This window comes from Typopeltis vanoorti, chromosome 3 (assembly GCF_054136105.1).
Source record: "Typopeltis vanoorti isolate ZY-2024b chromosome 3, IOZ_Tvanoo_1.0, whole genome shotgun sequence".
Taxonomy (NCBI): domain Eukaryota; kingdom Metazoa; phylum Arthropoda; class Arachnida; order Uropygi; family Thelyphonidae; genus Typopeltis; species Typopeltis vanoorti.
Genome location: NC_143551.1, coordinates 84767350 through 84783727, shown reverse-complemented (window position 1 = coordinate 84783727; position 16378 = coordinate 84767350). Strand labels below are relative to the sequence as shown.

Here is a 16378-nt window from a genome sequence, read left to right as displayed (position 1 = left end):
TAATTCATCTGAGAGTTGTTGACTTTAATTTTTTGTTTTTTATATCTGGAGTCCATGCACAAAGGGCTACAAAATCTATGGCACACTAGTGCTGTGTGTGATCAAGAAGAACAGAAGAAAAGAGGAGGCTATTCATATTTTGCATGAACAGCTGAGGGTTGCAATCTTTTGGAAAGGCAGAGAATGTTCCAAAGGACAGAAGTAGAAGAAATGAAAGAGGAAGATGTAAAGTTGGTTCGGTGAGTTTTAAGATAGACCATAAAAGGGTGTTGGTTAGCAGTCGCTCTTGTTTTAATGAATTTGGAGAAGAGTGGAGGATAATAGTGGCTAATTCAGCAGAGCACTGTCTATGAAAGTATCTGTAGGAGAGACATAAGGAAGAAACTGTACATCTACGAGAGAGACAGATTGAAGTGGATCTGTGAGAGAGGGATCATTAATTAGCTGGACTGTCCTCTTCAGGACAGAATTAAGAAATCTTTAGGATTTTGGTGCACCACCTCAAATATGGGCACAATATTCTATGGCTAGGCAGATTTGGGCTTTGTATACAGTTAGCAGCTGTGAAGGTGTGAAATAGTGTCTTGTGTGAAAAAGTACACAAGAGTTTTTTTTGGCTGCTGCAGAAGCTATAGTTGACATATAGTGGTGGTACCAGGAAAGATCGCAGGTGCAAGTCAGTTCAAGAAGGGAATTCTGATCGTGTTTGAGTATCTCAGTATTACTGAAGGTAAGGTGAGGGATAAGAGCTCTTTCTTGCAAGAGATCAGACAGAACTAAGTTTTGGTGGCATTGAAGTTTACAAGGTTGTTCTTGCCCCACTTAGATATAGCTAGGAGATCTGAATTCAGGTCTTTAGTTGTGATAGATCTTGAGGATTCTGATACTTGAGCACTGCAAGGTTTGTCGAATGAAAAGGACGAGTGTACTGTTGTGAGCCAAGCTATGGATAGGATAGGAAGTCTATGAAAGCAAATTGTTTATTTACAAGAGGAAGAAAGTGGTTGAAAGAACAGAACCCTGGGACACTCCTGCATTGGTGGGGAAATCTGAGGAGAGTAAGCCATCCACCATGACACACAGTGAGTGACCAGCAAGAAAGTTGGTGATCCAGTTGCAGAGTGAGGAAGGCAGACCATACGATGGCAGTTTGTTGGGTAGGCCCCTGGGCCAAACCTGATCAGATGCCTTTGAAATATCGAGGGCAATCATGTGAGTTTCTCCAAATTTCTCTTGGTATGTCTCTAGATCAGCGATTTTCAACCTTTTTCATAATATGGCACACCTAGACTAATTATTAAAATTCTGCGGCACACTAAAAATATATTCTTTTAATTTTTTTTGATGATCTGGCAAAAAAATAGGCATAAATGTTGATTGATTTACATACAGAAGATACTAATAATAGTAATTTCTTATCCTTTTTGGGAGCTTCAAGTGGAATAAATGTGCAAATTATGACATTATTTCTTTCAATTAATTTGTTTTCACAAATTTTGTGGCATACCTGAAGACCTCTCGCGGCACACCAATGTGCCACGGCACATCAGTTGAAAATCACTGCTTAGATGGTTCAAGGATTGGTTGTTGATGACCTTCTCCATACTTTTTGAGAACAGAAGTGAGAACAATTGGACGATAGTTCATTGGTTGACTTTTATCAGCTTTCTTTGGGATGGGCTGGATGTGGACCTGTACCCATGTTGTCAGACAGATGCCAGTTGAATAGGATAGATTGAAGAGGCGATACAGGATAGGTGTTAGTTGTGGGGCACAATTTTTAAGCACAATAAGTGGGATACCATCAGGACCAGATTCCTTGTTTTTGTACAGGTTGTTAAAGATTTTTTGGATTTCTTTTTGTTGGAAGACTATGGGAGACGTGAAGGGAGCCATTTGTAGAGTGTAAGAAACTTTACCCAGGTCATCAATGCAGAAATTGGAAGAGAAGAGTGATGCAAGTAAGTTAGCCTTGTCGTTTGGTGAGGTGACTACAGTACCATCTGGATGTGAGAGTGGTGGAAACCTGGATGGGCAGAAGTTGCACCCAATGGCCTTGGCAAGGGACCAGAAAGAGCAACTACTATTTGAGCAGGAGGTGAGTTTGCAGCATTTGGTCCTTTCAAAGCCTGACTAGGACTTGGTGATGATTCCTTTACAGCTATTGCAGGCTGCAGTATAAGCAGAGAGGGCAGCTGGAGCTGGTCTTGAGCCAATTGTGGTAAGCAGAGGTTTTTTTTATTTTACAGCACTGACACACTTTTTTGAGAACTAAGGCTTGGATGATGATTAAGAGTTTGAACTGGAATAGGGATGAAAGCTCATTCCTGTGAGGATGATTTCTGTTATTTGGTCTGAGCAGATGTTTGCATCAGAAGAACTGAAGCAGTAGTCGGACCATGGGAAGGAGGAATAAAAGTCACGGAGATCCTCCCAGTGCAAAACTGTGAACTGTGGGTGTAGGTTGTTCTGCAGCAAAAAAGACTTGTATGAGGTTGTGGTCCGAGTTGCCAAGAGAAGAATCGACAACCACAGTATACTTGGAAGGGGAGCTTGTTAGGAAGAGGTCAAGGGCATTAGCAAATTGTTGGGGGTTGTCTGGTATTCTGGTGGGAAGACCGATGATCTGAGATAGGCCATTGCTGATGGTGAACACCTCAGCATCCCTGCCTCCTTGATAGGTGAAACTGGAGAAGGGAAACCAATATGAGTTTTTGAACATCCAAGTCCCCAAGAAGGATGACTTCACTATTGGGGTATTAGAGAGAGAAAGTTTAATAGGTCAGAATGGTTGATGGAGTGTGGAGATGAATAGAAGGAGCATATGAAAAAAGCAGTTTGATTTGGTAGAGAAATTTTGAGCCAAAGCAGATCAAATAGTGGGGATTCAAGGCTTTGCAGTCTCTGAAAATTATTTTCAACATTAGGTGGACATCAACAATAATGTAAGTGATAAGATATTTCTTATTTATTGTATATGTTCTTTACATGAAGTTATGAAAACTGTTACATTGAAACATAGTTATAACTAGTCCTTTTGCTGAACAGAAACCCAGCAGATATATTATTATTAGCTCTGATCTTTTCTTTTAATTTTCCCAAATCATTTCTGCAGTCCTATTCTGGTGTTTAAATCGCAAACAAGAACAAAAGTTTTCCCACTTTCTTTATCTCAGCTGCCTTCTGATGACTCACAAATTTTTTCTGCTTCTCTACTGAAGTCTTCCATGGGACAACAGGCACAAATAAGTATAATGAAATATGTTTTAAAGCAATAACACTAACAAAAATGGCAATGCACATAATGAAATAGGAAATATAATTATAAATTACATAATTCTATAATAATAATATATAACTTTTATCTCGGATAAAAAGTTAAAAGTGATTTCCTTACTGGTGCCAGTTTCATCTGAACAAAAAGATCATCAAAAAAATGGAATTCTGAACACTCTATGGTTACCAATTCTCCTTTAAGTTCTATGATGCGACCTATAGTATTATCAAGAATTTTTCGAACAAGTGGTCTCTTTTGTGGGTGTACTATATTTACATAACATTCTTGCAATGCTCTTGCTATTTTAATATAAGATATGTAGAGAAGTGCTACTTTTTTGAAGGCCACGGACCGCTTCTGCAAAGTTGAAGAAAATAAACAACAAATATGGTTTGAATTTTAGTTGAATAACTGTAATTAACTTTTACAATTTAAAAAACTGTATTCTGCATTCATATAACAACAAAAGCTCCAAGCTTCAAAATGGCAATAATAATATAATTATAATTATATAAATATAATTATACATAGTGAGGGGGCTTGAAAAAGTACTTGATCTTCTCTAAAGCAGGGCTTTCAGGTTATTCTTATTATTTTTTTATGTGGATCCTACCCTTTCATGGATGTGAAGCATGTTTAAAAAAAGAATAATAAAAATATTTCTGAAAACTGACATTTCCATATTCTGACTATGGCGTCAGAATATGGTTCTGTAAACTGATAGTTATTTTCAACAATATGCAAGTTTCGTTTATTATGAGAGACTTACAGGGAGTCATAGAAGGAGGCCTATCACCTTTTCTTGAGTTAATTTACACTACCTGCACTCACCACCTCTAAAGGCAATTCAATCCAATCATTCACCATTGAGGTAATGCAGCTTGCAGAGCCTTGTGAACAGGACAGGGGATATGATTGAGACATCCAAGTTGGTGAGAGGTTGTTACCTGATTACTGTGGAGCAGAGTTTTCACAACGTATAGAGAGAGACAAGGGTAGAACAAGAGGCCATCCCTGGAAACTGCATATGAGAAACAGTTTCTTTGCATGGAGAGTGATTGGTGAGTGGAATGAATTGCCCGAAGGTGTGGTGAGTGCATGCAAAAACTGTGAATGGATTTAAAGTGCAGTTCGACCTTTTTTTTGTTTGAGAGAGTGTGGTCCTCCTATGATGAGTTCTTTGACTCCATGATGGTTCGATGTTAATAACAAAAATAATAATGCACCACACAATGAGAGAAAAAATCTAGTTATCATCCTCCCTTCTTGACTGCATTCATTCTCAACTTCCATACATGCCTTCTTGTCAAAAATTCAATCTACTGGTATCCTGTATGACCATTTCATGCAGGTCTGGTCTCTTGGTTTCCATTGTGATTCTGATACAGCGAAGAGAGAGAGAGTGCAAAGGAGAGTGTTAAAAATGATATCGGGATTATGGAATACTGATTATGAAGACAGATTGAGAATTTATAGACTGCAGACACTAGCAACAGGAGAAAGAGGGGGGGGGGGATATGATTGAGACTTGCAAACTTCTGAAAGGGCCATACAGGATTTCAGTTGATGGAATTTTTCAATTTATGGAGGGTGGGGAAAAGGACAAGACAGGCATCCTTGGAAGCCGAGAAAGAATGCTACTAAGAAGGGAAATGAGGGCTAGATTTTTCTCTCATAGGTTAGTGCATGATTGGAATGGATTGCCATTGGATGATGTGAGTGCAAGCAGTGTGAATGAATTTAAAAATATGTATAATAGCTGGTGCATGTAGTATATGGCCTCCCTCGATGAGTCCCTGACTCCCTGGAGGTTTCTCTTAATAATAATAATAATAATAATATTGAACTGACAGCCATTTTTATAAGTATTAATGTATATAAAATTATATTTATATAAAATATAAATTATATATTTATATTTTATATATATAATTTATATATTCAAATTTCATAACACAAATTGTTCACATTAGGAATCTGAGACTTTTACATACATTGAATACTGACATTCAAGAAATACTGTTGCAGTTTAGTCATTTATAAAATGAAATTTTATATTAAAGGATAATAAATTAGTAGCTTGGATATGGAGATGCCTGGCTGATAAACAGCAGATAAATATGTAGGAGGAGTGAAGTGTCTTGAAAGAGAAGAAACAAGTAGTGTACCACAAAGTTCTGCTCTTATGGCACTGTTGTTTAATTGATATGTTGCTGCTATGGTCCAAATTTTGAAGGGTAATATTCAGTTCTGAAGGTTAGTTTGGTTTTATTCTCTGCAATATGACCTGAATTACCAGATACATTGCATGCTGGCAATGCAACTTTAGGGAGGATGACTGAGAATTCTAATGTGATATCTCAGGAGTTGTGGATAAGGTAGTGGATAAGTTGACAAAAGAGAATAGGTAAATAAGAATATAATATTTTATAGGGGGAGACATATAAATTCAAGATACCAAGAAATTCTTGGTTTAATAATTTATTCGAGTGTAAGCAAACAGAGTATGCGTGTGAAGAATCTTCACTACTGGGCTACTTGTACATAGAGCTTAATGACTTCACATCAGTTGCTTTAGCAGTGGCACACTCAGGATTTAATCTGGAGCGGGGTGAGCACTCATGAGATTTAATCTTGGGGGGCGAATTGAGTAGATGATTTGAGAGTAGGCACTCGGTCCAAGCACTACTTCGTTTGCCTTGCGTTCACAGCAGCCGTGATTGCCAAGAGCTATAGGATATTCCCACCTTATTTGACCACTAATTCATAGCTAGTATAGAAATAGAAGACACAACACAACATAAATAAAAAATGAATTTTAATCAGGAAAAGATTTTTGGAAAATTTTCTAGCGTTTTTTTCCTTTTTTGGGGGGGAGCAGGGCCCTTGCCCCCCCCCCCCTTCTGGGTGCACCACTGTGCTTTAGCATCCCATAATGCAAAGTACATCCCCCTTTTGGACATATATAATGCTATGAATTATGGGGAGGGCCACCACCCAGACTTTTGTATATGGAGCAGACAAAAACCCAACCACTCAGCAGCATCAACCTCCACATGCTGACAGTCAGAACTATTAATCTCCCAGGGCAGAGAAGAGTATCCACAGAAGGCGCCCATTATGCATAGCATTATACATGTCCAAAACGGAGTGTGTTTTTGCATCATCATCATCATTATTATTATTAACTTCCAACCTCCATGGAGTTGGAGACTCGTCATAGGTTGGTCGATTGGTAGAGCCTCTGCTACTAATGGCTCGTAAAAAGTTAAGCAAGTTTGAGCGCAATTAGTAGCTGCAAGGGAACAATCGTTTGATGCTGTTGGCACACTCTACCTCGATGAGTCTTTGGACTCCCTGGAGGTGTTACATAATAATAATAATAATAATAAAGGGAGGGTACACTCTGTTGCACACAACCTTGCTCCAAAACAAGTCTCAGACAATGCATTCCACTCACCAACTACCCTCTATGCAAAGAACCTACTCCTCACTCCTCTGCTCACACCCTCTTTATACAGTTTCCAGCAATGGCCTGTTGTTTCAATCCACCCCTGTCCCATTTTATGATAAATCTCTTCCCTGATAATAACCCCTTACTAGTTTATATGTCTGAATCATATCCCCCCCCCATCTTCTTCCTATTCACGAGGCTTTAAAATTTACATTCTCTCAATCTGTCCTCATACTCCATATCCAGAGACCACTGACAACCTTAATGAATCTTCTCTGGACCCTTTCCAACATATCCTCATCACCGTGAAAACTCGGCGACCAGATCGGTGCACAGTAATCCATATGAAGCCTGATCAAGGCCCTACACAATGGCATCATAACCTCTTTATCTCTTCATGTCAGGGTCCTCTGCATCATTACCATCCTCCAATGTGATGTCTCCACAACTTCTGCAATGTGGTCCCTGAACTTAAATTCCTCATCCACCACCATTCCCAGATCTCTCATTTCCTCTACCTCCTATAAAGTTTCTTCACCAAGTGTATACTTTGCATCCCATCATTGCTTACCAAATTTCAAAACCTTACACTTTGCAACATTCAACTAACAGTTCCACTTATTTGCTCATTCATGAAATCTATTCAAGTCCTCCTGTAAGGCCATAACATCTGCTTGACTCTGCATTGCTCTCCCTAATTTTGCATCATCTGCACACACTGCATATCACTAGTTAAACCCATCCCAATATCATAAATATATAAATTGAACAACTATGATCCCAAAACAGATCCCTGCAGTCTCTACCATCGATAGGGTGTAGCATAGAGGCAGCCAGCCTCAAGGCGCTACTGAATTACTTGGTTATCAACAAGATAACCAAGAAATGACCCAAGAAAGATTGGTTGGTCTAGCAACTATATCGAATGAGGAGAGCATAGCTCATAATTTAAATGTAGAAGAGCTTTATTTAAGTAAAGGGATATTACATCCCATATTGTTTCATAGCCGAATAAGAAACTCAAAGAGTTTCATGCCGAATATAGAGACTATATAAAGTTCAGCGAGTCCAAGTGTAAGCAAATACCTGGATAGCGCAACACTACATAATCCATATGGTAGTGCAACACCAGGGTAACTCATAGTAAGGGTGGAGCAAGCTCTGATCACTTTTCTTGGCCGGACTCGTCGAACTTTATACCAAGAGAAGTGATTGGAGCTTGCTCCACCTGTACTATGAGTTGCCCTGGTGTTGCACTATCATATGGATTATGTAGTGTTCAACTATCCAGGTATTTGCTTATGCTTGGACTTGCCGAACTTTATATAGTCTCTATATTCGGCATGAAACTCTTTGGGTTTCTTATTCGGCTACAAAACAATATGGGATGTAATATCCCTTTACTTAAATAAATTCACATCGCCGAATTGAAGCCTTTGGCTCTTCATATAATTAGTAATTTAGAAGAGCTTATAAATAGTTTTATTGGGCTAATGCAAAACAATTACATAATAAAATCTTGTAATAAAAAAAAAATAGCAATTGGACACTTTCTTATATTTTTGTCATATAATCCATCAGGGACTATATTTAATTGTTTGCCTTATGGTGCGAGATCTAATCCGACAATGGCCCTGCCTGCAGTACACCACTAGTGACCTTCCTCTTATGGATACCCCCCCCCATATACAACTTTCTGGTACCTATCTAACAGCTAGTAGCTGATCCAACTCAGAAGTCTATTATCTAATCCCATCTGTTTCTATTTATTTAATAGTTTGTTGTATGGGAGCCTATCAAAAGTTTTGGAAAAATCCAAGTTTCCTCCCAGAAACTCGGGTTCTTCATCTCATGAACAGGCAAACCATCCCTGTGAATATTATTATTATTTAAATATAAAGAGCTAATAAGCTTCATTTCGGCGATATAAACAATATTTTAAATTAAGGGGATATAAAATCCACATTGTTTTAAAACCGAATAAGAAACTCAAAGATTGGAATCAGAGAGTTTCATGCCGAATATAGTAAACTATAAAGTATCGGCGATCACTAGCGTGAGCTAATGCAAGTGACTCTAGTACGTAGTACAATACTGGACAACTCGTTGCAAAGGTGGGGAAAGTTCAGATCGCTATTCTTAGGTATTTTCCATAACGTAAAAACACATTTCCTAGGAAATGTATGCTGTTATTACATTATGGAAGGAGGTCACTACCCAGACCGGTTTCAGCCTTTTTTGAGGCTTCATCAGTGAGTAGCTAGACCAAATTAATACCAAAGTGTATAGCGCAAATCGCCGAAATGAAGCTTATTAGCTCTTTATATTTAAGTAACTTAACGGTTGCACCTCTTTGGAGATGTATAGCAGAGTATATAAGTTCTTTTCGCTATACACTTTGGTATTAATTTGGTCTAGCTACTCACTGATGAAGCCTCAAAAAAGGCTGAAACCGGTCTGGGTAGTGACCTCCTTCCATAATGTAATAACAGCATACATTTCCTAGGAAATGTGTTTTTACGTTATGGAAAATACCTAAGAATAGCGAACTGAACTTTCCCCACCTTTGCAACGAGTTGTCCAGTATTGTACTACGTACTAGGGTCACTTGCATTAGCTCACGCTAGTGATCGCCGATACTTTATAGTTTACTATATTCGGCATGAAACTCTCTGATTCCAATCTTTGAGTTTCTTATTCGGTTTTAAAACAATGTGGATTTTATATCCACTTAATTTAAAAAAATTATTATTATTATTATGATACCTATTACGTGACACTTCCAAGGAGTCCAAAAGACTCATTGAGAGAGAGAGGGCATCTACTTTACATTATACCTTGCCATAAACACATCGAGATTCTCTGCAGACACTACACTCTCAGGCAAGACATTCCAATCGTTCACAACTTTCCATGCAAAAAACCTGCTTCTCACTCCCTTCGTCACAACCTTCTTATACAGAATCCAGGGATGACCTCTTGTTCTTCCCAGATCTCCTATAATTTTACGAGAAACCACTTCAACGTCAATCCTATAACAACCCATTACCAACTGGTATGTCTCTATCATATCATTCCTCTTCCTCCTATCCAAGTAGACTCTGTAAATTGCATCTTCTCAACCTTTCTTCATATTCAAGATTCCAGAGATCAGTCAATTGCCTTCCTTAGTCAATTACCTCTGGACATGCTGAAAAACCTTGGAGAGAATGCAGTCAACTGGATACATGATTTATGCAACAAAATCTGGAAGACTGGAAGATGGCCAAATGACTGGACTAGTTTCACCATTATCCTAATCTACAAAAAAAAAAGAAAAAAAAGGCAATCACAATAACTGTGAAAACTACCGCACCATTGCCCTTATCTCACATACCAGCAAGATTTTACTACACATTGTTAAGGAGAGATTACAAAGTTTTATAGACCATCAGATCTCAGAAGAACAAGCAGGATTCGGAAAAGGTCGAGGGACTAGAGATCACATATCTAATATCAGACAAATAATCGAAAAAGCAAGGGAATTCATCTTAAGACTTTATCTATGCTTTATAGATTACTCCAAGACCTTTGACTGAATGAGGTGGGATATCTTATGGGGATATCATGCAAGAATCAGGAATACCAAACTATCTAATAACCCTCATAAAGAACTTATATCAAGGAAATCAAGCAACAGTAAGAATTGAAAACTCATTGTCCCCTGCATTCCAATTTGAAAAAAGATCAAGACAAGGATGCATACTCTCACCATTACTACAGTAATTCCTTAACTTACCTCCGTTCCAGTTACGTGCTTTCGAAGATACGTCCGTGATCCGATAATGGAATAAATAACATTTTTGACTATACTTTCAAACAAGACCTAAGAGAGTGTAAAGTAAAAAGGTTTGTATTTAGCAACAATGCATCATGCAATGGCGTATTCAGCGGCAACCTCCCTCGGCAGTCGGCACTTGGCTTCAAACAGTTCCTCTGTTGATTTTGTGTTTGAAAAATATGTTTTGTGTATTTATCATTAAATAGTTCGCAATATTCAGTGCAACATGGCCCCTACATGCCCAATTAAAAAACCTAGTGAAAAATCACAGAAAAAAAGAGGCAAGAAATTGATCTTGAAATGAAGTTGAAAGTTCAACGACAGTGACAAAGCAACAACAAGGTCCTATCAGTGATTGGAAAAGCTACTTCCATCATGCATAGAGGACCTGAACCAAAAACGCATACCTTTTAGCACTATGACCATAACCGCTAAGGCACTAGTCTCTTCAACATGTTGAAGGAGAAAGCAGGACCAGATTATGACTATGAATTCAACGCCTCTTCTGGTTGGTTCATGAGATTCAAGCAGCGTTTTGCACTGCATAATGTGAAAACGTATGGTGAATCTGCAAATTGAGAAGGTTGCTAAGGAGTTTGTGGAGAAATTGTATAAAATTATTACGGAGGAAAATTATTTGCCACAGCAAATATCTCATATGGATGAGACCTTGTTTCGGAAAAAAATGTCCCAGCAGACAATTCATCCACAAAAAGCTAAAATCTATGCCTAGTTTCAAAGCTCTTACAGACCGTGTTACGATTCTGTTAGGGGGGTAATGTGACTGGATATAAAATGAAACCATTTGTGATATGGCACAGTGAGAATCCATGAGCGTTCAAAAATATTAGAAAGCATACTCTTTCAGTTCATCAGCAGAGATATAAGAAGTCGCGAATGACTCAAAAATTTTTTGTAGATGCCTTAATCAACTGTTAAGGTATCAGCTTTATGGAAAGCTATTGTGCGAAAGAAAATGTAGAATTTAAAATTTTATTAATTCTAGATAATGCTCCAGGTCATCCGTCTTATATCGATGATTTCTCCAAGTTTCAAGGTCATGTTTCTCCCTCCAAACACTACTTCATTCATCCAACTGATAGATCAGGGAGTTCTAGTAGTGTTTAAGGTTTATTACCTACAAAGAACTTTTTCATAAGCCATTTCTGCTAATGAAGGAAACGACCAGACGCTCATGCAATTCTGGAAAGCATTCAATATTTATCGTGCTATTAAAAATATTGCTGTAGTTTGGGACGAAATGATCTCTCAATGTATGAGTGGCATATGGAAAAAGACATTAAAAAGGTTTGTGCACGATTTTGAAAGTTTTGAAAAAAAAAATGACTTTCATAAATTGAGTGAAGAAATAGTGGGCCTAGCAAACAACCTGAATCTCAAAGTGAATGTTGACGACAAAGTTTAACTCATAGGAAGTGCCGCTGAAGAGTTGACCAACGAAGAATTGGTCGAACTGGAGGAAGAATGTGTTGCAGAAGAGGAAGAACGAGAAAAGGAAGAGGAAAAAGAGTAACAAGGAGAGGTAGTTAAACAATTCACAGTAAAGGGAGTTGCAGAAATGTTCTCTGCAGTTAGCAATGTTCTCAAAATGGTTGAAGACATGGACACCAATGTTGAACGCTGCTTATTAGTAGTAAGGAAAGTACATGATGTGTTTGCTTGCTATAAACAAATTTATGATGAAAAGAAGAAGAGGAATAAGCAAAGAACATCGGATTTTCATTAAAAAAAAAAAAGAGTCACATCAGAAGATCAGCAGCCTGGTCCTTCACATAGAGAGGGTAATGAAGATGTGACTGTGGAGCAGTGGCGGCGGTGAAAATTTTAAATGGGGTGCTGCATATATATACAGGGTGTTCGGGATAAATTTGACATATTTATAATTAATTATATTTTTCCGTAAGTTACATGTATTAACACACACTTCTCTTCATTTAAAAGTTTGGACCCTTCTTCATTCACATACAAGATGTCAGAAAGGATGGATAGCTGGAACCCACCTGAATCATGGAAGAGAATAACTTGTATCATGATGATTCGTGCCCGCCATCAAAATAAGGATATTACGACTGCTGCCCAATGCTCCCTGAATACAGTAAAAACAATCAGGCATGAACTAGAGACTTGCAATGGTGACTACGAGGATGTAGCAAGAAGAAAGATCCCTAGCAGACGATCTGATTGCGTTCGTACAGCAGAATTCCTCGCAAATCTGCAGGAACAGGTGTTGAAGAACCCTGGCATTGGAATTCGGGCTTTGTTCGTGGAGTTGCTAACTGTAGTCAAGCCCTGGATAACAAGGGTAGGCAATGGTAGGCCGTATGTATGGCAGCAGGATTCGGCCCCTTGCCACACCTCTGGGAAAAGTCAAAAATGGTTGTCTGAAAATTTCTACGACTTCACCAGTCCAAATGTTTGGCCTCCAAACTCCCCAGACCTTAACCCCATGGATTATTTTGTATGGGGCGCAGTTGAAAAAGACACCAATCGCACTTCCAGTAATACAAAAGCCCAGTTAATGGATAAAATTAAAACAGTTTTTGCGGCCCTTCCCAGGGAGACTGTAGCATCAGCTTGTTCGAGGTTCCGAAGCAGAATTGAAGCTGTGATCGATGCTAATGGTGGTTATTTTGAGTAAATCTTGTTGATAGTATTGTAATTAACTCTGCCTGTAATGTTTTTTTGTCAATTCATTAAATTTAATAGATACAAAGAAGATTTTCTTTTTCCTTACGAAACTGTCAAATTTATCCCGAACACCCTGTATATATATATATATATATATATATTTTTTTTTTTTCCTAATCAGTAACGAATTTATTAATAAATAAATTTACATTTTAAAAATTGCTTTATTAAAAATATTTCATCCTCACCACGAACAAACACCAATAATAAAAATTTCGCATCAATAGCAATGACAAGTGCAAACGAATATTGGCGTTACATCGCAGTGCATTTGTTTCGTGTAATGATAATTGAAAAAATATAATTCTTTTCATTTTTTCAGCAGTGACACATCATAATTCAGCCTTGTATCTATAATAAATAAATAATTATATGTTATTTTAACAAAATAAAATAAGATTGACAAAAAATAGATTAAAAAAGTTTATTATTGGTGCACGCACACCAATAATAAACGTTTCATATCTCACAGAAATAACGTGCGTATGGATACTAAAAATACACTGTTTGGACAGTGTGGGAATGACGTAACGTGCAATGACAAATGCAAACGAATATCGGCGTTAGATCGCAGTGCATCTGTTTCGTAATCTAAAGCGTTAATCGAACAATTCCAATTATTAACTATTCAATCAATGTCAAAACATAAGCTGTAACCTTTAACATGTTGTATTGCATTTATATAATGTTGTAAGCATTGTTATTATTTATAAACACAAACAAAATTTAAAATTTTCATTTTTTCGTTGGGGTTGCTGCAGTGTTTATGTACGGGCCGCCACTGCTGTGGAGGAATATTTGGGTGATTATTCTCCTGTTTTATAGTGGCAGGAAATCACAGTACAGTTTTATAATAAGGTTAAAAAATTAAAATGACAGTATACTTATTACTGTTAAGTCCCTAACCCATATAGCTCTGTTGATTGAATGTATCAACTTACATCCGAACCGACTCACGTCCTGCCCGATGGAACAGAACCCTGACGTAAGTCGAGGGATGACTGTATATTGAAAAGATCTTTAGAAAAGTGGAACGGAGGCATTAAATTAGGTGGCCGAACAATCACTAACTTACGATATGCAGATGACACAGTGATAATAGCAACAAGCGAACGGGAATTAAAATCCATCCTAAATCAATTAGAATGGGAAAACTTAAGCCATGGTTTATGAATAAATCAAAATAAAACCAAAATAATGATTTTAAATAATGCAATAGAAGAAGATATAGAAGGGTGGTTGATGAGTGGAATGCATTGACTGAGCATGTTATTGGTATAGACACAATGAATCAGTTTAAGGCATGGTTGGATAACCATTGTGTCAATAGCGTGTATGTTGGATGAGCATTATGTGCAATAGCCTCATCGTGGGAGTCTCTGACTCCATGGAGTCAGAGACTCCCACGATGAGTCTCTGACTCCATGGAGGTCGAATGTTAATAATAATAATAATAATAATAATAATAATAATAATAATAATAATAATAATAATAATAATAATAATGTACAAAATGAAAGCTTAGCATCAAGATTTTACTGCCTCTCTTAGGAGGTGTATGAAAGTGTTGTTAGAAAAGAAGTGCATCAAATTAGAAAATGGATATCAAAGCATATTTATTTATATTTACTTACTGTTTCAGGTATTGCAAAATCTGCTTGCGCTTCTTGATTAAGCAATGACTTCAAGTATCCTTGGGAAATAGTCAATTGTTTATCATAAAATCTATATTAAAATAAATAAAAATTAAATTTTATAAGAAATAAGAAAGTTACTTGATGTGAAAACTGCAAATATTAGGGAATGCTAGGAAAGTTTTCGTCTAACTAGTAGACAAATCGAGACTTTTATTATTCCAATGTAAAATAAAATGGAAATTATCATAGACAGATGCCTATATTGCATTCTTAGTACTAGGCATATCAAAGAAAGAACATCACAGGTGCAGCTCTCAGTGGCGGATTACCTATTAAGGCAATGAGGCACTTGCCTAGGGACCCAAGCCAAGACATTTTCCTAAAATAGATTAATGTTTTCCGTAAACATCATAGAAATCTTGATTATTTTAAGCGAAAATTTTTTCAAAACAATTATTACGTTTTAATACGTATTTTGAACAGCGCGCACCATCTACGCTTTAAATAATGCCGCGATACCAATGTCGGCGCTAGTTGACAAGCTTCGTGTTTTGTATTTTGACCAGCGCGCGCTATCTACGCTTTAAATTAACACGTTCATTGCCAATCGCGCGATGCGAGTTCTCACCAAACGGCCGATCACGGGTTATCGCGTTGACGTCGCTAACTAAATAAAAAAATAAAAAAAATTTGGCTACCACACGAAATTCCAATTTTCAGCTTGGCAATGAACGATATCGCGCGATCACGCGATGCGAGTTCTCACCAAACGACCGATCACGCGTTATCGTGTGGACGTCGCTAACTAAATAAAAAAAAAAAAATTTGGCCACCACACGAAATTCCAATTTTCAGCTTGGCAATGAAAGTGTTAAACGAAAGTGTAACACGGTGCTGTTGACAGCTTCGAGGTCACGAAAACTGATTGCATTGCCGAGCTAGGAAGTTTCGCCTGGTTGCTCCTTAACTTCACTTGTTATTAAATCGTGTAAGATTTTAATTTACAACAGAAACAACAGGCAGCTAAACAACGTCGCAAAATATTCAAACGATCTCGAAGAACTTTTAAAAAATGAAATAATTCAATTTCATCAACATGTCGTGCTTCACATCAAGGAAAAGGACAAAAATGAAGGAAATATCATAGACACGTTTAAGAAAATTTGCCCATGAAATACTGTCCAAACGTGAGTATCACATTTCGACTATAATTGACATTGGAGTGTGTGAAGGTGAGTGATCTTTTTCTAAGATGGCATTAATAAAAAGTCAAAAGAGAGCTGTAATGAGCCAAGAGTCATTAAATGTCTTATCCCTAATTTCCATTGACCATGAGTTTGCCAAAAAAATAAACTTTGAAAACATAATTAATAAATTCGCGAATTCTAAAATTAGCAAAGGAAATTTGTAAAAACGACATAAAAAATTATACATTAAACTAAAAGGTTTTAATATTTATCCTTTAACCCACATATGGGCAA

The 16378-nt window shown here is 37.3% G+C and overlaps 1 protein-coding gene across 1 annotated transcript in view; it reads right to left on the bottom strand.

The window, feature by feature from the left end:
* The window catches only part of LOC150108342 (dynein regulatory complex subunit 11-like), a 286902-nt gene that overhangs the window by 231765 nt on the left and 38759 nt on the right, over nt 1–16378 (bottom strand). Inside the window, exon 2 of the mRNA XM_090390448.1 lies at nt 14895–14985. Coding sequence (XP_090246574.1) covers nt 14895–14985 — 91 coding nt within the window. The remainder of the gene's footprint in view (nt 1–14894; nt 14986–16378) is intronic.